The following is a 23473-nucleotide window of genomic DNA, read 5'->3' on the forward strand; positions in this document are numbered from 1 at the left end:
GATCTACAAGGGTATAAGCCATCTTTGGGAAGTTGCAGTAGCGTAGAATTCATTGCAACACAATTTCCAATCCTGAATGAATAATTTGACAAGTATTCATTTTTACTTCATCTACTCAAGCTGAGTTACTTTTTTAAAAAGAACTTACAGCTACAATAGCAGCTTGGGAATTATCAAAGAGAACAGCTCACCTTCAAGAAGTTTTTTAAAATGAAAATCTAATAATGGTTGCAATCTCTGCTCAAGATTAGAAGCATAGAGTCCAATATTGTTATTCCACTTAAAATAATTATGCAATAGAATTTAGCACCTGAGGATTTGTCTTTTCCAGCTGGCCATCAGTATAAACATGAAGCCAGTTTTCTTTTGGATATTTATTTGAAATAATTCTAATTAATACAGCATAAGAAATTAAGGGATGGTTTCACATTTCCTTTCTTCAATTAAAAATCACATGTTGTAGCTGGATAATTTAACAGTAAGCAGTTATGTTCTACTGAGAAAAAGGCTCTGGGTCATGAAGCAATTTTTGTTAAAGCATGAGAAATTTTGAAGGCTTTTTTTAAAATAAATAAATCCTAATGCTGCTACCTTGGGATTTTAATTTTCTTTCTCTCTCAGTACTACGGAGTCCTTCCATATGAAGCATTTCTATTGATCAATAAAGTCTGGGGAAAGCAATTTAATGGCCCCATTTTCCATGATGCAACTTTTTGCCTTTCGAGAGTACTGAAACCAATGATTGTAAAACTACACAAAGCTTTACCTAACTATACATTTTAAATTTATATACACAGTTATTTAAATTTTTATCTTTTTTACCATTCCTTGCCTAACAGGCATATTTCCTTGACGAAATAGCTCTGCAGTTTAAGTTTTGCTGTTGTTGCTTATGCTCACTTGTCTGAGTCAACCCAAGCTCTTCCTTGTGGCATGGACCACTAGAATACGCCTGCCATTGGCAACAGCCTTGAGCAGCATTCAGACAGTGTGATTTAGTACAGTCTGCCCCTAATTTTGATGGAAAGCACATGCGGGGGGAGGGGGTTGGTTGGTCGGTTGGTAACGGAGGACGGGAACGCCTGATGTCTAACAGAGGTAAACAAGCATGTGTCCCGCGCCCTCCACTAACCAGGAACAACTCCCTGGGGCCTCAAGAGGCCGCCTCGGGAGCTTTTTAGGATGTTAACAAGAGCATTCACATGGCCATACAAGGGGGGCAGATTGCATTCGTTTTACCGTTTTGACATTTGTTGTTGCAATTTGCTATGGTAATTTTGCACATTCACAATAAAATTCAAATAAGAATACAAATTAAATATACAGATACAAAAATACAGTTACAAAATAATAGGATTAAAATACAGGCTCATAGGGGGGAAAAAAATAAAAATAAAATAAAATAAATAAATAAATAAAAAATTAAGTATTATGCATATACAGAAGAGGAAATGTTAAATACATTTGATTGCACATTATTTGAAAGGTGTCTGTAATAGGGACTTATGTAAGTTTTAGGAGTAGACTTATGTGTCTGAGAATGTGGAACTGCATGCTGACTTAGTTAGTGTATCATGCCTTGACAGTTTTGGTTAATGAGGAGAGCACAAATCTTGGCCCATTCTCTTGAGCTTGTTAACAACTTTGCAAATTGTATTTACTGCCGGTTTGTGCTTTATAAGGAAGCGGTGATAAGCTTCACTATTGTTGATGGGAAGAGGGAGGTGATTTCCTGCTGTCAGATGGCATTCAAAAACATAGTGGTCTGGGGAGCCTTCCGCTCCACAGGCACATATGTCCGTGGTTGTTATGCCATGTCTATTGAAGTAGGTCGGGAATGGGCTGTGTCCCGTAATATAAGCCGTAAGAGGAGCTATTGCAATGTTGCGTTCAGTGCTGACTTTCGGGAGGTAGCTGTATGTACGTCTTCCAGTTGTGCAGTGCGTCCAGTCTTCCTGCCAAAGATTTAGGCCTTGACCCCGTAATAGCCCTTTGAGGTAGGAAGGAGGGGCTGGGATTGTGATTTTTTTCAGCTTCTGGATCAGTGGCTGCTTGCTTGGCCAGGCTATCAGCTGCTTCATTCCCCTCATTTTCTGCATGTGCCTTGATCCATGTTGAGGAGAGATGTTTCTGCGGGTTGCGCTGTAAAAGTTGTAATTTGATGATCAAGGGCGAGGTGTGGTTGTGATTATCTAGTGCTAGAAGCGTTGACATACTGTCAGTGAAAGTTTTCGCCCATTCTATATTATTATTGAAAATGTAATCTACCGTGGTTATAATTGCCTGCACCTCTGCCTGGAACACACTGTTGTTTAAGTCAAGGCGTCCTTTCCATACATGGATGATTCTTCCTTTGTCATAGTGTGCAAAGGCGCTGCCTACTCCGTCTTCCTGCTTAGAGCCGTCGGTGTATATTTGCGTATCCCTTGAAATTCGTGTCATTGACAGTGGCTGTATCCGTGAGATGTTAATTCTTATTCCTGTGCCTTTACGTGCAGGATGAGTGTGAAGAGTGTTACCTGGGCTTTGAAATTGCAGAGGGCTGTATGTTAAGTTGCCAAATGTTGCATCTTTGCGGAGGTATATGAGGGTGGTGTAGACTGCCTCTTGTTCTGCCCGCATGTGGAGTGGAATGAGCCCTGCAAGGACTGTCGCTGAGCTGGTGGCTGTGGTGCGGTACGCTTTACAGAGATTCAGGGCGAATGGTCGTTGAAGAGATGTAAGATGTTTGATCTTTCGTCCTCCCATCGGTTGGGCCCATACGGCAGCAGCATACAAGACTATTTTTTCAGCTACCACATGGTAGAGGATCTTCTGAATATGATGATTCTGACCCCAGTTTTTACCTTGGAAGGCGCGGGCCTTTCTGGCTATAGCTGATGTTTTGTTTTTTAGTTCTTGGATGTGAGGGATCCAGGTTAGTTTCTTATCCCAGATTACACCTAGGTATTTTAGCGTTTGGACAATCTTTATGTTGGCTCCTTGTAGTTTGATGCAGGGGCGGCGCGTTGGATTCGTGCCTGCTTTGGGTATTATTATTGCTGATGACTTTGCGGTGGAGATCGTAAGCTTTAAGTTGCTGCAGATATTGGCGAGGAGGGAGCAGACTTCGGTGCCGTTTTTCTCGAGCTCCGCACGAGTGCGACCTTTGACAAGAAGAGCTGCATCGTCTGTGTAGGCGATGACACTTGTATGTCGTGGCCAGTTTGCATCCAGTACAGCGTTGAATGTTAAATTCCAGAGAATCGGTCCAGCACAAGAGCCTTGGGGACATCCTCTTTCTTGCACTTTGAAGGTAGTATCGTTTTTGATGGCTATGAGAAGACTACGATTCTTTAGATAACTACTAAAAACGCTGAGGAGGTTGGATGGACACTGTGCGTCTCGGAGGGCCTGTCTTATCGCTGGACACACTCTGGAGGTCAATGGATATGAAAGCTGTATGGAAACCTGTGGTGCTATTGCGTTGAATTGTTTCACGAATTTTGCAGAGGGCATGCGTAGTGGTCAGACCTGTGCGAAAGCCATACTGCCTGGAGCTGAGATGATTGTTGCTATGGAGATGATATTTTAGTCTGTTAACAATTAATTTCTCGTAAATTTTGCCCAGGGTTGGCAAAAGGCATATCGGGCAAAAAGAGCGCGGGTCTTGCGGGCTTTTATTCTTTTTCAGGAATAGGACAACTTGTCCTTTCTTGAATGCTTGCGGTAATATTTGGTTGTCGAACAGTTGGTTAAAGAATTTGTAGAAGAAGGAGGGGCGTGCTTTGTAGGCAACTTTGATGATGCTATAGTCCAGGCCGTCCGGACCGGGGGCCTTTTTCAGGGGTAGGTGTCGGAAAATTTGCTTGACTTCCTTGTCACTAAATGGTATATCATGTAGAGTCGGTGGGATGGTGGTATTCATGCGAACAATTTTCTGTGCTGGCGTATCTTCCTCCGCGTTGTCTGTGGGGAAGACTTCGTTGAGGATTGTGGTGGCTGTATTTTGTACTGGATTGTCGTTGCTTGTATTTGGTGGCTGCATGAAGATCTGAGCTGGCTGATATATTTTACTTGAGGCTAGCTTGTAGAGGATTCCATACGGATTGCTGTTTTCAGTGCAAAATTTCCTCCAACTGGTAATTTTGGCCGCTAGTATGTTGTTTTTGTAAAGAGCACGCTCTTTGCGGAATGTCGCTAATTGTTGGATTTTCTTGTCTTCATTGGTGGTGGAATGTATGCGGCGTCTGATAGCTCTGCATTTTTGCCGTTGTTGTCTGAGCTCTTTCGTCCACCACTTAACTCCTGGTATTTTCTTCGCTGCGCGTGTGGGGAGTAGTTCATTACAGGCTGCTTTAAGGTTTTCAAGTAGTCGGTCTGTGAAAATCTCCATGCCTTCTGGGCTGTTGTGAAGCGCAAGGTTGTTTTCCTCATTACTTAAGATGCGTGTGAAGAAGCGACTGAGGGGGCGGATCTTGTTGCCTGGAAGCCTGTACCTACGTAGGACTGTGATTTTCGTGTCGCAGTTTATGAGAAAGTGAAGGTATTTGTGATCGGAGCAGCTCTCATCATCGACCACAGTCCAGTCCTGCACTAGGTTTGCGATACTGCTTGAACAGAGGGTGAGATCTGGCCAGCCCACATGATAGGTATTATCAAATGTAGGTGGGGAATCGGGTGTATTTAATAGATGAATGTTATTGGCTGCCAGAAAGTCCTCAAGCTCCTGTCCCTTCGTCGTAGTATCTGCATATCCCCATATGGTGTTATGCGCATTAAAATCACCACTAAGAAACAGAGGGGTTGAAGGGCATCGTTGTATGGTGTCAAGAATGTATGAGGTGGTGCCAGTGATACTGTCTGTTGGGGAAGAGTAAATTGAAGCTATTATGTACTGTGCGTTATTGAATGCTAGTAAGATGGCAAAGAAGTCTCGTTCTTGCTTGATGACTAGCGGAGACCAGGATGGGTTGGTGCATACTATTGCGGCTCTGGGGGATTGTTCGTTGGTTTCTGCTTTATGCTGATAGACTTTCCACGATATGGGAAGGCTTGCTACTTGACCCTCTCTACAATAAGGTTCCTGTATCAGGAGTGGATCTGCATCATGGGATGTTGCATGAGTGACTGCTTGAGATGCTGCCTGTGCTCTTTGTAGATTAATCTGGACGCATTTTATGGGGCTAAATGTTACTTGGTTGTTGTGGTCTGTAGGCATGATGGGTCCGAGGGTCTGCCACTTCTCTCCCCTTTCACCAAACCACACAAGAGGACTTTCGGCACACCACATATTTAGAGTGCCAACATGCCACATCGTCACTATACATTTACAAACATCCATATCTTCTTCAGGATTCAAACTCGGGCCCTTCCGCAAAGCAGTCAGTGGCACTAACTGCTATACCGTTAGGGCAGTGCAGTTTAAGTTTTAAATTAAATAAGAGCACAATCAATCTGAAATTAAGAAGCTGTAAATGGACCTGATTCAAAAACTGCTGGTGAAATATAAATGAATGAACAAAGAGTATTTAAAGGATAAATAATTTTCTCGTAAAGTACATTAAGTACATTGCAACTTATTATGCTTTCTATAAAAAAGCACTGTAGCTATACAAGTTAGTTGCTACTTAATTTTATCTTAAAACTGGCAATCTTTCAAAATTATTTTATGTATCATTTTTAAATTTCTTCTTATAATAGATATTGGCAAATCACTATTCTGAGAAAAGAAGATTTTAAAGACTTGGTCACTTAAATAGAAATTTGATAACCTAAAGATGCTGCATATTAACCCAGAAATTTGTATTAAGGATGATAAATCAAATCAGAAGTTTAATTATTATTAATAATATTATCCAGAGTTTTGGTGATGATGGCGTATGCAGTCTAATGCTTCTAGTTTGCTAGTTATTTTTTAGATGGTGCTACTAAAATTGGTTTTGTTTTAATCATTCCTTTTCCTTGCCATTTTCATTCATGTTTGAATATGGAAGCTACTGAATTTTTTTATTTTTATGAAACTACTGAAATTTAGTTCAAATGAGCTATTAAATCAATCAATGGAGTCATTTTTAATTATGTATTATTAATTATTTGTATTTTCATATTTAAAATATAACAGGCTAAACACATATTTTTTAGATCATGCCACTAAAATTGCTTGATGTTTTAATAATTTCTTTTCCTTGTCATTTTATTGCACGATTCAAATATGAAAGCTATTGAATTTTATCGAGCCATAGCCATCAATTAATTAACAATCCAGTTTCTTCACCAACATGAATTTATTCCATTGTGGGTAAGATAACTAATGAAAAACAGTAGATCTTGCACTACATCATTACCAAAGTTTTTAAATCATCATAATTCTGAATGATTAATTTAACTGAAGTGTTATAAAAAATTTTTCAGTGTTCCCATAAACATTAAACTGGAAGTTGCCAACTTACTTACATATTAGCACTATAAATATAAATGTATATTTTTTCTAATTCAACAATTTGATAAGGAAAACAAATATTTTTTAAATGACATAGGAGTGAAGGAATAATCAATAATAATTATTATTTTTCAGATAACTAATTTAAATCTGAAGCATTAAAATCATACTATTATAGTTCTTTTCATGATCATATGAACCAAAATTAGATATAGATAGTTTAAGAATGCCCTTTTTACCTCATGCCAGTCAGTTTGCTTAGACAAGGGAAGTAATATTTTTGGTCCCAAAATTCCACAGTGAGTTTTCAGTGAATAAGCATGAATTAGTGTCCTCTTTAATATTTTTAGAATGATGTCTTGTGTGTCTATGTGTACATGTATGATGATTTTTTTTTATCCACAATAACTTCTATATCAAACTTCCAGAAAGTTTCATTTTTTGTATTTAAACCTCTTACATTCGTACAGGGTAAGTTAAAATGAATGCACCAATTTCGTAAGTGCACTGCGCAAATGTAATAAATGTGAAATAAAAATCTAATCAAAAATGTACATACATGCAGAGGTAATGTAAGCAAGTTTTGAATGTAGTCCTCACAAATGTTTCATATGTGCTCCTTTTGTTATATGGCATACATTAAGTATGAAATGTAATTTTTGCCAAACTTTGCAATAGCAGCTATGATATGGGCTTTCAAATTAGTCATGGTCGTTGGACCCTGAGGCACATACATGCAATCTTTTACAAAACCCCACAGGAAAAAGTCTCATGAGGCGAGATCTGGGGATTGTGGTGGCCAAGGCAAGAATGCATTATCTGCTGTAGATATGTGGCCAATCCACCATTGTGGTAATGTGTTATTGAGGTGGTTCCGCACTTCAGTCATAAAATGTGGCGGTACATCGTCCTGCTACAGAATAAAGCTAGACATATCCTCTTGTACCTGAGGCAGAAGCCATAATTTGAGCATATTAAGGTGCACTCCTCCCATCACAGTGGTTTCAGAAAAAAATGAATGGACCATAGATAGTTTCATAGGATATTGCGCTAAATACATTAACCTTAGGGGAATCACTTTGGTATTGCACTAGTGCATGTGGATGTTCAGTAACCTAAATTCTCATGTTATGCTTATTTAATAATCCAGAAATGTGAAAAATTGATTCATCACTGAATGTTAATTTTTTCAGAAATTCCTCGTCCTCCATGAGCGTCAAAAGTATATCATAGAAGGATAATTGACATTACAGATCTTCAGGTTTCACGTGTTGCACCAATTGCAAACACTTCCTAAGAACACTCCACACAGTTTTCTGAACTACTCCCAGTTCTCATCCAGCTTCATATGTCGATTTTTGAGGGCTTCTCACATAGCTGATTTCAATGTGTTCAACTAAGTCTTGTTCTGACGGACGACCTGTGATTTTTCCCTTACAAATGCAGCCTGTCTCCTGAAATTTTGTATACCAACAACAGATTGCCTTATGATCTAGTGCTGTATGTCCAAAATTTGTTTGGAAGTGGCACTGAACAGAAATATGAATTGCTAACATAACACTCAAGCACACAAAACGTTTATTGCTGTTGTGTCACCATTTTACGAAGGCATTATTTTTTTGCCTGTTTTGTTTTCGCAGAAACGATGATGATGAGTGGAGTTCCAGTGCCATCTACTGCCGACTGTTCAAAACTTGCTTATATTACTTCTGCATGTATGTATGTTTTAATGAATACATTTATTACATTTTGTATAGTACACCTATCAAACTGGGGCATTCATTTTGACTTACCCTGTATAAAAAGTTGATTAGATTTGGGGTAAAATTGGAAGTGGTACTTTAAAAGAAGCCCATACATTCTTTAATGGACAACAAGAAGATACTTTACTTGAAGCTAGTAAAATTTTTTAATGGGAAACTATATTAAAATATAATCCGAAACTTTTGAGTGTTTAAAACTTTTATATTGATGGGAACAACGTATTAGATTTTGGTTAAAATTGGTGAAGCAAAAATGATACTTTTATTTTCAGATGTGAACTGATCTTCATGAAAAATATGTTATAAGATATTCCAAAACTTCTGAAATTTTTATATCTAAAATAAGTATGAAATTGAGAATAACATATTACAGTACAGAGTCCATAATCCAGACGTACGTTATCTGGAATAATCTATAATCCGGACCTCAAAGCCACAAACTTGCGCATGTGCGTTTAATGCGCATGTTCGCTAGGCATGCGCGTAAAGCATTTACCCATGCGCGCGTCCGTTACACATGCACGTAAAGCGTTTACCCATACGCGCTTCTGATAGTGAAGAAACCGATAGTTATTGAAAACAAAAAAATTTCGATTGACAAGTTAGTCGGTATTCTCAACACAGCAATTACAGGACTTGAACAGTGGAACTTTGTTACTGAACAAGAAATTATGTCTGTTTAAAGAATTAAAGAGAAAGTATTAGCACAAAAAACGAAACAACTTGCATTGAAAGAAATGTTTAATAAAGTAAACAAATAAATATTAAGCTTTTTTTTGTTGTAAATTTTGATACCTTTAGATCATAATTGCTCTTTATTTCATAAATTATGGTTTCATATTTTTAATTGTATAATTTCTGCATGCCATCTTAACAGATTTAAATTGATGATCTATAATCCGGAATCGCCGAAGTCCCGATGAGTCCAGATTACGGACTTTGTATTGTATTACATTTACAAGCATTAAATATATTCTTGGAATTATGCTAAATGCAAAAAGAATATAATGACAAGATCTCATTATGAAACAATTAAATGTATTAGCCTCAATTCTGTGTTCGTTTCATTTTTATGTTGAATCATTTTTCAAGTAAGTGGAATTCCACCAAATGTTATCTCTGTATATTATTTTAAAAGAAATCATGTAATACAGTGAATATAAAACAAAATGCTTAGTGACACTTGCCGCTGTATTGGGAATTCTAAAGATATGGTGCTTTTAAAAAGTTTTATTATTTTTAAGTCATTAATATGTGAATCCAAAACATTGTATGAGCAGAGGGTATATGATTATTGATACAGTATTTTCAAGTCAAACCATGTGTGTATATGAAATAGTTATCATTGTCCATTGCTGGGGAGAATAGAATAATAAAAGTGAGTCCTGTTTATAATTAACACTGAGCTATAAAATTAGTGAAAAAATTACATTTTATTTATAAATTATCAACCAGCAGTTGTAGCTTACTTAAAGCTCTTTGTTGTTCTGTCAATTTCATGTCAACTAGAGATCATGTTCTGGCCACATCACATTTTTAGTCCAAAGGGCGTAAGCCCAGAAGGACTATTAATTTCATTTTGGCATTGTGTGTTGAAAACTTTAAATGTCCATTTTACTTTTCAAATTGTTGCCACCAAATATGCTATATTTGTTATATATGGTATATATACACATGTCATAATAAAAGCAAGGAAAGGAAAAGCCGAAAAACTTTCAATACATAGTTATCCTATATTGAAGAGGAAGTATTCTGATTGCGTCGTAAGCTAATGTGTTGACTTCGTAAATAAAACTTGGCAGTCGAGGCGATTGTAATTCCATTTTTATTTCCAATTGAACATTATGTGGTCACAGATCACTTGGCACCCTAATCGTGCCTATTCAAGAACATGTATATTATTGATGATATTATTGCAATAGGAAGCAGCGTAGTGAAATAGCATCGAAGCACAGCACAGACAGTAGCTAAAGTGCGTACTTATGAAAGATGGAAGCACGCGAAGAGAAAAGTTTTGGTTTAACAATGGTAGTTTCAGTTTCCAATTATTACATCATCAGAGCTGCACAGGCCATGGAATGATCTAGAAATGACGCAATCCAGAGAAGTTATTGCGATTTTTAGAATAGAGGGAGAATTAATGTTTTACTGTTAGTTGAAATTATAATTTTGATTCACATATTTTTTATCTTATATATATATATACCCTATGTTATATTTAAAGAAATTAAATATTGAAGAATCTGCATGAATGTATGTATGTTTCTCGCATTGTGATAAAACAACGGTGCCTAGAGCCATTAAATTTTGAATAACGTAATCCTCCACAAAATGTGGGCATCTGGAAGCCCTAATTCAGAATTTGTTTTATTATCGATTTCATGTTTTGTAACACTTTAATGAATTTTTATTAACAAACTCAAAAATTTCATGGCGAGCAATGGCAACAACGTACGGGAAAAAACATTTTTACCTCCGTGTGAAACTGTGTATCGGAAGTTCTAAAGATATGCTCATTTTAAAATTATTTTGCGATATTGCTGTTGAATTGAATTTTATGGTTTAAGTGCGAAGATAATGCTGTTTAATAAATAAAGATAACACACAAAATGTTAAAAGGAAAGCCTCTTTGAGTAATTCTAAATTGTTTTTACAAATTAAGAGGGGTGAGTGTACCCATCCAGACAAGCAATAATTACTATATAACATAGGGTCACATTCCACTCTGAGAGGCAGAAAAGAGGAAAGTAGAAATGCATCAAGGAAGAACAAGGAGACTATTTTCTAAGACTCAAGAATTAACCGCATGCAAATTTGCACTGAGAAGAAGCAGCATTTTGCTCTCAGTTGGTAACGGAGAAAGCCAATCAGAGCAAACAGTGTCCTTGAAAATGGCACAACATCATCGCTTCAAGTATTACCTTGACAACGTCGTCCGAAACTTTTCGTGGATGCTGTGGCGGAGTACACGTACAAGGAATTGGCAGATATTCACCTCATACAGTTAAGCAAAAGGGAATGTACTCGAGGCATGGAGGTAGGAAGTAAGATGGAGTCGCTCTAAACAAGTTTCTCCCGTACCCTGCTCTGAAGCACCGGTGACCAAAACATTGGGTCATTTACCATTGAGTTCTATGGGATTTGATGCATTCGGATGTAAATATTTTGTAATTACGTCGCAAATATACATATAAATGTATATATTTTCTTTTTCTACAACACTTCAGAGTCCTAAGTATGTGAAAACAACATATTTTTAAACAACATTTCATTCTGAACAGAATTAAATGCTATATTTTTCACAAGACAGTTTTCTCAGAATGGTTTAATTTGAATTAAATATTTTCACAAGTTTTCGTTAATTACATTAGAAAAAAAAATTAAGGTAATTCAATTTTATTCATTTAAGGTACAAAAATTAAGATCAAAGTTTCATCATCATCAAAGATCATGATTTCCTGCATTAATATTATCTTTCGATGAGGCGACATTCAGCAGAGAAGGCCTTTTCAATGTACACAATCAACACGTTTGGTCTGACAGAAATCCACACTGCACTACCCCTCATTAACACCAGCAGAAATTTTCTATGAACGTTTGGGAAGGTATGCTAGATGATTACCTGGTAGGCCCTTACATCATGCCAGACCGTTTGACAGCCACAACATACCGTATTTTCTTGGGAACAAGTGCTTCCCAGTTTATTGCAGGTTGTTCAAGCTCCCCCTCCAGAGAGACATATAGTTTATGCACGACGGAGCCCAGAACATTTTTTTCTATCACCTTCCATAACTTTTTGAAAGCCACAGATTCCGCACAATGGATCGAAAGTGGCGGATATGTGGCTTGGCCTTCTCGCTCACCGGACCTCATCCCACTGGATTTTTTCTTCTGGGGGCACAGGAAATCTTTAGTGTACGAGATGCCTGAGGACAAAATTAACACAACACCAGGAATCTTCGAGAGGGTGTGACAGTTGTTCCTTCATCAATGTCAACTGTGCAGCGACATGTGTAGTCGGCATTTTGAGCATTTTCTGTGAGCTTTTCACTAAACAATAAATCTGATTCTGTAACTTTTGGTTTCATTCATTTACTTTCCCTACACTGTTGTAAGTTCAGGTTGGAATTCTAATATTCCTCTTTTCTGCCTGTGAGAATGGAATGCAACCCTATGTTCTATGGTATTGCTCGTCTGGATGGGTACTATCACTCCTTTATTTTGTAAAAACAATTTGGAATCACCCTGTAAATATATCTAACTTTGAGTACTGCATGAATACTTTCAAACCTTATGCAGAAACCATAACAAATTCATCTTTAATTACAAACTAAAAATCTTATTTTAAAGATAGAGAAACTTGGTATAAAAGGTTAAATTTTGAGAGCTGTTGTTATAGTAGCAAAAAAGTCGGCTGCTATAGCCTTGGCCTGGATTCCCATCCCAGAGAAGGCATGAATATTTGTAAGTTTTTCTAATAGTGCCTTTGCTGCATGAGGCCATTGTGGCATCATACGGTCGAGCTGAAAGTTTTTCAAGAGATTATTGAAAAGGGATGAAAGACTGTTAGGTCCTCTAGGAATTTTCCTTTAAAACAGAGACTGACTTTTCTTAATGTGCCCAAAGCCAGTGATTAATGCAACCCTCTTCTCTTGGCAACAATTAATCTGTGGACTTGACCTAATGTTACAACATCAAACTTTGAGAAATAAAGTTTTTAAATAGGAGGATAAATGAAAGAAATAACTGATCATTCATAAATTTGATAGATGTAAGGCCATCCAAACTGAAGGATGGTTCAAACTACCCCTCATTAACACCAGCAGAAATTCAAAAATGCAGAAAATCTAGAGCTGATTGTCTTCTTGACCCAAAAAGTAAATGCAAAGGAGCAAATGGTGAATGTTAGAGACTGCAGGTGGAGAAAGCAGAAATAAACAAATTTTTGGTATAACGAAATTTGTTTTGAATTTCCGAAGTGGTAAGCTTGATAATTCGTTATTGAATAGATGCATAATTTAAATGTTTATTAATTTTCCACTTTCTTTTATCACAAGAAGAATGCTCAGCATCTGTCAGATATGACAGTTTTCAAATGATGTATGAATAGTAATGGAAATTGATGGAAATGAGTCTTTAAAACAGAAATAAGATGAAGAATGAAGCTCTTCATTTTTTTTTTAACAAAAGCTACGAGAATTAAAACCATCATAGGAAAAGGTTTTACATGTCACTGTGTTGAGTCATTAGGTATATTTTTGGTAGCAGGAAAGATGAAAAATAGCAACCGCCCGGAATCGAACCACGCATCTCTTAAATACCGGCCCAGCGTGCAGAACCACTACACCACGAAGGCACGCTAGGAAAGTGGGAGAAATACCTTATAATTGAGCCTTATGCAAAAGCTATATATGTTACAAATCATGTTAATTTGCAAAGCATGAAAGATGTTAAGCTGTATATTACAAATGTAGTATCTTCTTAGTTCTTCCAATGATAGAGCATATGATTGAGTTATGTTTCAGTATTAAAGGACTCAAAAGAAGTTGAAACATTTCTGTTTTCTAATAGTACAGTTGTGCAAAGAATAAGTGAGTTGTATGAAGAGATGGCAGATCAATTTAGTCAGAGTTGGTGATAACAAAGTCTTTCTTTGCAGATGAGCAAATCTACTGTCGTAACAAGTTTATGCAGGTAATTAGTGTTTGTATGTTACATATGCAATGATGAATGTGATGAGGATATCGTATGCTTAACCAATTTCTCAAGTTACTAGTGAGTAACTTTTCCAAGACTTTTCATTATAAAAGTACACTGTAAGAACTTTAACCCTAATGATTCTATAATAGTGGGGCTGGATTAACCATTAAGCAAAATAAGCAGATACTTACGGCATCACAAAAAGGTATTTTGGGGAAAGGGTGGACCGAAAAATATTTTATTGCCGGTTTTGCGATGGAATGTACGGAGCAGCTAGAAAGAATGAGGAGAAGGAGACATAATACTTACTGTAAATATATGTTGGGGAGCATCAGAACTTTCATTTGCTTAGGGCCTCTAAATATCTGTATGAAAACAATATTTTACAGAATATACGGTATAAGAACATCTTTTAAAGTAATACTGCATATATTAATGAAATTATCTATTAACTGAATGTATTATAAATTGTGTCATTTAGGTAGATCATTAAAAATTAAATAAAATTAAACTGAATATGACTTTCAAGGACATTAATTACCTGTTGCAGGTTAACTAGATCAATGTATAAGGTTATTGTGGAACAATTCATTAAATATAGTAGATGGCAGTTTCAATTAAAATTGAACTGAAGTATATCAGTGCCCATCAAAGCTGTTGGTCAAATTAAGAGTCATGGAGATCAATCCATATGTCTCTGGTGCATGATAATAGAGTGCATCACCCATGACTATTTTCTAGTGGTCTTGTCAGTTTTTTGTCTTTATGGTCCTAAAATCGTAAGTTTCCACATTGATCCAGTTCTATATTGAACATTGACCTACCCAGGTCTATTTACATGGATTCAGCCTTAGGGACTTAAATCAGTGCTTCTGGAGTCAAGTTTGCAATCTCAGACATTACTTGCGAGTTACTTTATAGAATGTGTTCTAATCCAGAGCATCTCTAAAAACCTTTTAAAAGGAATCTGCATACCAAGTTTGACTCATGGAAAATAACAAAAACCTAGAGAAAGCTTCCAAGGTAATATATGTGAAGTTTTCAGGGCATATGGCAGTGTTAATAAAAATAATTTTTAAGCTTCTTTTACAGCATACTACATACTTAGAACTTTCTTTTATGTAGTAATTATTTAGCCTTGCGTTGTGGTGTTTAATTTTTATCGTATTCCTTATAAATACACCATGTTCACGAAAATCCTCACCCAATTTTTAGTTTCACAACCTTCGGTCATAGTTGAAAAAATGTGTTAAAGAACTAAGATTCATGTTTTTGCAATTTTAATGTAAAAAAAAAAATCTGAAAGGCTTCAGATTTTAAATTAGTCCAAAGGGGCCTTTTTTTAAACATTTTGTCTGTTGTCTTTATTTATTAAATATCAAGTTCTTCGCACTTAAACCATAAAATCAGTTCAAGACAATATCGCAAAATAGCTTTAAATCGAGCGAATTCTATCACGCACAGCCACTAAAAATAATCTCCCATACCTTCTTTCCACACCTCCAAATACCCATTGCCCCTCAACGGGATGGCCACGACGATATTTCCTTATGCCGAACTTCAATTCAACAATTTTCACCATTAAATCTCCCCCCCCCCTAGCTTCAGACACAAAACATGACGGGAACCAACGAACTCCAGCGAAAGATTTTTCAACGTCAACAGGGTTGCCATACAACACGCAATCGCGCCAAAAACCAGCGCAGAACACATATTGCCACATTTGGTGAAATTAGGGCGTATATCAGAGTTGTACCATTTCTTCAAATGTCTAGCATTTGGTGGCAACGATTTGAAAAGTGAAACTGACATTTATAGTGAACCAACGCAAAATCGCAAAATAGTCCTTCAGGAGCAAAGCCCCCTTTGGACTAAAAACCAGTTTTGTAAAAATTACAAATATAACACTTTATGTGTTCCTTCAGTCCCTATATTTTATAATTTAGAAAACTGAACTGGCAGAGACAAATGTCACACCAAGCACAGGTTCAATGAAGAAGAAAGTAAGTTTTTTGGCACAATGGAGCCACAATTACCTGATTGAAAAACCTCAATTTCACCCTCAGTAGATACACAGAGTTAAACAATACAAAATGGGGAAATTATCACCATTATTTAATGTGTCAGGTTTTAATAAACAACATGGATGACTATCTAAACTAGAGCTTCTCTAAGAGATGGCTGAGATCTAGGAGGAGAGATTCCTCCGTGGACTCTAGAGAAAACTGGCTTGTATACTGACTTGCAAAAATTTAAAAGCTGCTGATCTAAGGAATGCTTACAATTTATCTGCAGATAGCAACAACCCATTTTAGTAGGATAGTCGACTGAAAGATTATGTGTAAATGTAGGAGGAAAACAGTATTGGTTTCTTATTTGTAGCCTTTCATCGAAATGCTGTACTATTTTCGTTTTTCCATTATAGTTAGTTCTGTGTTCACATTATGAATCAACAAGTTAATTGAATAAATACTATCCTCTGTCTTATTAAAAGTCAGCTGAGAAAGATGAATATATGTATGATAAAACCTACTGTGAAATATAAAGAAAATTAAATTTTCTGCAAAGTATAAATAAATGAATGAATATAATACCTTTCCTCCTTTTGAACTTTTCGGAAATGAAAGATTAAATCACACTAAGAGAAATTGGGGTTATTAAATTTTATAAACCGTATAAGACGGACTTTTAAAACAGGAAAATAAGATCGAAATTTCTGGGTGGGGCATTATACGCCGGATATAAAAATGATAGATTAAAAATTAGCGTACAAAAATTCGATTTTTACATGTACCTAAATGCTGTTAAAAGAAATTATATATCTTATGAAATTAAAAATTTTCATTTTCTGATAACATGAAAAGTTCGTCTTTCGTTATATTTTCAAGCACATCATCGAATTCTGTTTGATCTTCAAAATCATTGTGACTCTGATCCATAAGTAAATAATCATCATCCGTTCCATCTTCCACTTTTGCAAGCTGAATAACTTTGCATTTGAAAGCAGCACTGTGTTTCCATTAGAGCAACTAATGGAGTAAATGTGATTTACTGAAGCCTTCCAATTTCACTTCAAACGATTATAGAAAGTGAAAACATCTGACTCCTAATTCCGCAAATTCATTCGGGTTGGAAAGGCATTCGTACCACAAATTTTGTCCTCCTTTCCTCGAAATACTAGAATTCTTGTGCATTCGTACATTAATTTTAATCCACCCTCTTTGCAGAATTATATAACTACCTCAAACATTCTCCTCTCCATACATATTGCTCTTCTTATCGTCTGGCAATTCAGTATAATATTGTTCGAAAGAACTTCAAATGAATGACCTCAAAAGATAAGAGCATCGCATCTTTCAGGTTTCTTTGTAAGGAAAATGGTGCGCCTTATATGACGAATATGCCTAAAACTTAACAAATGTAGTCTGAAATTACAAGTGTGCGTTATATGTAAAATGTTAATCGAAATATACGGTATATGTAAAATGTTAATCATAAACTAATTTTTACTGATACTCACACAATTTCATATTTTGTTATGGTAACGTTTTAAATTTTGTTTAATTTTGCTGTATTGAATGATAATTAAATATATGTAAGATAAAAACAAGTAAAACGAACGTCTAATTTTAATTGGCAATAGTGCCTTTTATTCTTTATTTTAATTTGAGCACTTCCTTCTTCTGTCCTGAAAATAGTACTGTTTATAACCTATAAAGCTAAACTGCAAGCAAAAAAACTAATTTCAAAATTAATCCACATTATAAGATCTTGCATAACACTGCGATGCAGACACTTCTTATTCGATCACTGAAATAAGATTTCTATTGAAACTAAAACTTATTTTATCTTTTTCACGCTTCTTCTAAATGTGTCGTACACTTTTCTACTTCTTTGCTTCAAACAAAACACGTCGCTGTTCACTTTCTGTGTCGTCCATTGTCTGAAAATGTGCTAAGCTTCCAAAATTGTGGGGTGCATACTGCTCTCATGATAATGTGTGAATCGGAATATGAGTCTCAAGAATTAGTTCTCCAGCAATAAATTATATATCTAGGGACGCATTGTTCTGAAAGTTTTATCATTCTGTTAACGGGCCCACCAGCGGTAAAATCGCTGAACACTGATAGTTCCTTAAGACCAATGTGTGCAAAAAATTCTTGTGAATGTTTTTTTTCCTCCCCAAATGCTATCTAACATTGATCGATATCATTAAAATAATGATAATACATTAAAATCATCTTTCTAAAATAATGTAAAAATAAGATATTTATATTTTTCCCTGCCATATTAAATCGGGACCTTACTTTTCCTTTTAGCGCTTATTATAGAATATTTTGAATCTGAAAAATAAACAAGATAATAAATGGTATAAAGCGCAGTTTCCGAAACACTTTTTAGCAAAAGCAAAATAGCTGTTGCCATTATTTTGAAATTAATATTATTAGACTTCTTTTATATTTTTTTTATGGAAAAGTTTTTTTTTTTTTTTTTTTTTTTTTTTTTTTTTTTTTTTTTTTTTTTTTTTCGTGTAATTATCTCAGAATATTCAAATGTATATCAGTTTTCTCTATAAAATCGACTTTGCGCTTTTCTCCTCTGACCTGTTTTCCCCCCACTTAACTAGTTACCCGACTTTTATTTGTTTCCTAAGATACAGAACGTGCTAAGTTGTGCTGAAAAGTACGTTGCGGAACTTTCCACAAAAATGTTTCATCAACTTGTAAATTTCCGAGTCATATTTAAAAGCAGTTTCAACTAGTTCTGAGTATATTCTCAAAAACGCGTATCATATATTCATATTTGTAAACTTGAAAAATATTTTTCATTAATAAGGAGTTACTTAGTGTACATTAGTTCTCTTTCCAATGTATTTTATCTTATTGGGCTTTCTGTATAACGTTATAGAATATTAACCTATATTTTTTTAGTAGTGTGCCTTAGAAGGAATATTTTTTAAATTTCTGTGAATTTTAAATCAAATAAGTGAAAATATGTCAAATTTTTATTAATTTATTGAAATGCATACTTGATAAATGATACCATAAATTTCATGTAAAGGAATTCGTGTTGATGCATAAAGCACATGAATGAGACTTTCTTCAAAATGAGATGATCAGCTCAGTTTACAAGATGAACACAAATTGCAAATTATTTTTTATTGCTTTCAGGGAGAGTATTATTATTTGCTACTGCTTAAAAAATAATTGATGGATATAATGCAGTTGAAATGCTTATTTTGAATTTATATGTCTGAGTATTTAACATCATTATCAAAATTTAAATCACACGTGCTTTGCTAATTATTCTGCACAAAGATTTTACAATGATTAGAACGGTTTTTTTTTTTTTTTTTTTTTTTTTTTTTCCCCCTTCCCCATGCAGATCTGAATTAAAATTCTGTTTGCTTTTTGCTCGCCAGGAAAATTTCGTTCCATGTGAGTGAGTAATTGGAACGAAAAGTTGTTACTCTTATTTCACGCACAAAGATAATTTGACTTTATTTTCCTACTACGTTTTGTTATTTATTCAAACTGTACATGCACGGCTCGAGCTCCAAGTCTTAAAAGTATCCTATGAAATCACTGTAGTGCAGTCCTTAATGGGTTCCCCGTACTCTGTACACCAAGAGGAACACCTGGCTGTTTCAGGTTGGTGGAAATTTATATTCTATCTTAAAAAAAAAACACGTTGGTTATAGCTTATAGATTTTATTTTACTTTGAAAAACTGACTTTCAAGCTCTGAAGCTTGTTTTCAGTGACGTAGATTTACGTTAACTTCGAAGCATTGTACAAATTTTTGGGTTACCAAACTGATAATTATTGATTTGCTGTGTTATCTTGTTGTTAATGTAAAATGCATTGTTTTTCTTAACATCCGATTTTTCTAACTATTGAATGAAATATTTTTGCTGATAAAAATCCGTGCTGCAAAAAATAATAAATATTTAATAATGCTAAGTTCCGAAAATTGAAGAAATGAAAAATTGTAATAGAACTGAATATAAATTTTAACTAAGGTTGGAATGCTTAAGCTTTTAATAAAATTTACCAAGATGGCAAGATCATGAAAAATCATTTTAGCTTCTTGAGATAACATTTGGGTTTATGCTGTTAACTGATTAAGGGGGTTGGCGAAATATCTTTATAAAAGACTTGTCTGTATGAGTTTTTATTTGGTCTTTTTTGATCGGCTGCAGATACTTTTCACAACCTTTAATGGAAGTAGTGTGTCCCTATCTGCAGTTTGCACACGTAGCTGGTTCATTTTTGTCTTTGTTGAATTTCCGGGAGTCATGATTTAGGCCACATTTTACACAACGAAATTCGTTGTTGCAGGTTCTTTATGAGCGGTAGAAACCTTGACATCGGAAGCACTTGACTGATCCAATGTTTCCTCTGTAAGATCTTAGTTTGATGTACTATAATCCTCGCAATTTTTCCTCCTCTTCTAGTATGCTTCTGGATCATTCATTTTTGGGCAACTAGAAAAACTGGGTATATTTTGGTTTCCCCAAATGATGCAAATGAAGCGTCGTGACCGTATAACCGTATAATTTTTATCCATGAGTTAACCTCTTCGGGATTAGTGTCCTGTATAACATGTTTAATGGCTGTTTTAAGGTTCTTATCCTCAGGAAGGATAAGTAAATGATACTTAACATCTTTGTCGTTAAGGGGACGAGTCACTTTTTTATTTGCGTTTTTGTGACCTTAATTTTAAATCCTTTTTTTGTGTGTGGTGTGTGTGTATGAAACTCGTATAATCTGTTGTAACACACACGGTACAATAAGACAACATAATTTTTTGTTGCGCTCAGTTGTATTTTTTTGTCATTTATATATTTTGTAAACATAGTTCTCCCTTAGAATCCCCCCCCCCCCAATACGAACTCCGAAAGACGAATGCAACACGATAATTCGAATACGAAAGCTACTTTGGTGTCGATGAATTGACATCGGTCGTTGTTTGATCTTGATTTGGTAGACGAAATTGACAACTGCATTGTTCTTTTATATTTTAATGAAAAAAACCAACAAAATATATCATAGTAATACTGCAGCAACGCAACGATGCACCAACAGTTACATAACGTAAAACACATAAAATACATTCTTTCGGGGCAACAGCGCCCTTTTTTCATGAAAAGTCGCAACACCTCCTTGAGTCTATGTATTGTGTATTCTGCCGATTCTATGTATTTTGTATTCATGCTTTCCTGTGCGTGTTCAAATTAGAGAAATGATTTCGCGGGGACTTTTGTGGAAAATTAGCTCGTATTACACATGCAAAAAATTAAAAAAATTCCCAATCAGTCAGCCCAGTTTCCTAGATATGTGGACAAAAAAAGCCTATTTATCGGGGCCACACCAGTAACCGAGATGTGCTGGGAGTTTGGCCTGCGTTCAAGCTCATGCGATCTGACTTGCTGTATATTTGGTTTTCGCGCTTCTCACATCTAACGTGAATACGAGCCAGTTTTCTTTAGAACGGTTATCAGAAATTCATCCATTTCCTTCGGTATATAGCCTCTTCATGCTTTTCTATATTCGACCAACCTAACCAAATCGTTTAACTACGATGATGTATTCCAACAGTGGGAATTAGAAGGCATAATAGAAACTGTTCCAATGGAGCATTTTTTGAAGGTTTTGTCATATCTTCCTCATAGGCATGTTATCAGGCCATTCAGCAATACTGCGAAGGGTTCGCCCAGTGTTCGACTCTTCTTTATAGCGACTTAGATATGCGTCCTTAAACTAAACTAGTGTTTGAGTGTTTGGACCAAGTTTGATACATCAGATACCACCACTACTGCTGAGATTTCGTTTAGGTACCTTGCGAGTAGTTGCTGGCATAAAACAGGCTTTTCTGCCGAAAGGTTTAAGGGTCAAAGACAGAGATGTACTAAGGTTCTTGTGGTGAGAAGATGCTTAATGCACCAAGATTTATAGACACTGCCGATGATTTTTGGCACTTCTTCCAGGCCTTTTCTTCTGAATGCCAATAAAATACCATTTAGGAGTGCAGGAATTCCACACAGAAAACTTTCGAAATATAATTAATAAGTTTTACATTGACAATCTAGTTACAAGTGTTAATGATGTTAAAGAACTGAAGTAATTGAAATCTCAGGCTATACAAGTAATGAACGAAGCGTCATTTGAACTAAGTTGTTGACCTCCTACCAGAGTTCAATATCATTAAAGTCAAAGCATACTTAGTCTTAAATAGAACACAGAGGCCGATGAACTTAACTGCGTTGGTCCTCAAGCTGACATGGGATTTAATGAAGTTGTTACGAAGAGAATGTTACTTTCTATTGTTAACAGCATATACAATACGCTTTACTTCACCTGGGACACTATTGCCAAAGTTACTACTCCAAGAAGCCTTACGCTTTAGCTTGAACTAGACGAAGAGTTGTCATCCGATTTGCAATTGCATTATCGAAGATTGTTTTGAGCTTGTTGAGAAATAAGGAATTCCTCGAAGGATATTGCATGGATCTTTCGAAACGGTTAGCTTACACATATTTACTGATTCTTCGTCTCAAAGATACGCTTGCGCTCCGCTGTGAAGAAAGGGGAAAAGTGAAAGTTTTCTCCTCTGTCAAGAAAGGGGAGAAGTGAAAGTCTCAATGATTCTGGCAAAAACTAGTATAGCTCTGATAAAAGGCCGACCATTGCGCGACTGAAGCTCTTAGGAGTTGCTGTGGCTGCCACAGCAACTCCTAAGTTGCTGTGGCAGCACTAAGTTGTGGTAGAGTTGGTTCGACAATAATAAAGGAGTTTTGAATTCTCCTTTGAAGACATACGTTTGGACGGACTCTGTGATAGTTTTGGCATAGATTACAAACACAGAACCATGGAACACCTTCGTTGGAAATTGACTGAAAACAGTCCATCAAATGGCAAACTAGATGATTGGACACGCGTTCCAGAGAGCGTCAGCCCTGCAGACTTGCGCACCTGAGCTTGTGACTGGTGGGACCTTCTCCCAGTGTTGGAGAATGTCCAACCTGGTTGTGTGGAAGGAAAGAGTTTTAGCCAATATCGGAATTATCTGTTCGAGAGAAAACACTCCTGGAACGACGCAAGACAGTTGGTCACAAATCTAGTCACTGAGAAGGAAAAGAAATTTAGCGAAATGTTTTTGTATTTTTCCAGCTATATAAGAATTCTCCGAATGACTGTTTATTTTTGAAATTTTAACATCAAGGCAAATGCTAAGAAGTTAAAAGATGCGGTCTCATATGAAAAGATTGAAAGGGCAGAAAACACTCTGATAAAAATTATCCAATCTGAATGGCCTTCTGAAATACGTGAGAAATATGATGATACGATAAGGTTCAGACAAGACTCATTCTCAGTCAAGACCCAAACAATTTTACTCGTTGTATAGTTTTACCAGATCATCCTATTCTAGAGAGATTGATATTGTATACCATACCTCTTTGATGTATGCTGGGAGATTGATAACGCAGTTAAAAGAAAGATTCTGTATTCCCAAAGGACGAAGAGTTGCCAGAAGAGTTCTACGACAATGTATACAGTACAAGAAACTGACTTCCAGAAATGTTAACT

The 23473-nt window shown here is 35.9% G+C and overlaps 2 protein-coding genes across 2 annotated transcripts in view; both read left to right on the forward strand.

The window, feature by feature from the left end:
- The window catches only part of Gnf1 (germ line transcription factor 1), a 203990-nt gene that overhangs the window by 130828 nt on the left and 49689 nt on the right, over positions 1–23473 (forward strand). The window lies entirely within an intron of this gene.
- Positions 19472–23473, forward strand: part of Pino (protein pinocchio) — a 188018-nt gene continuing 184016 nt past the window's right edge. Inside the window, exon 1 of the mRNA XM_085812771.1 lies at positions 19472–19535. Coding sequence (XP_085668897.1) covers positions 19487–19535 — 49 coding nt within the window. The 5' untranslated portion in view covers positions 19472–19486. The remainder of the gene's footprint in view (positions 19536–23473) is intronic.

This window comes from Stegodyphus dumicola, chromosome 3 (assembly GCF_044657685.1).
Source record: "Stegodyphus dumicola isolate Sdum_Otavi_A_Nest chromosome 3, ASM4465768v1".
NCBI classification, from domain to species: Eukaryota; Metazoa; Arthropoda; class Arachnida; order Araneae; family Eresidae; genus Stegodyphus; species Stegodyphus dumicola.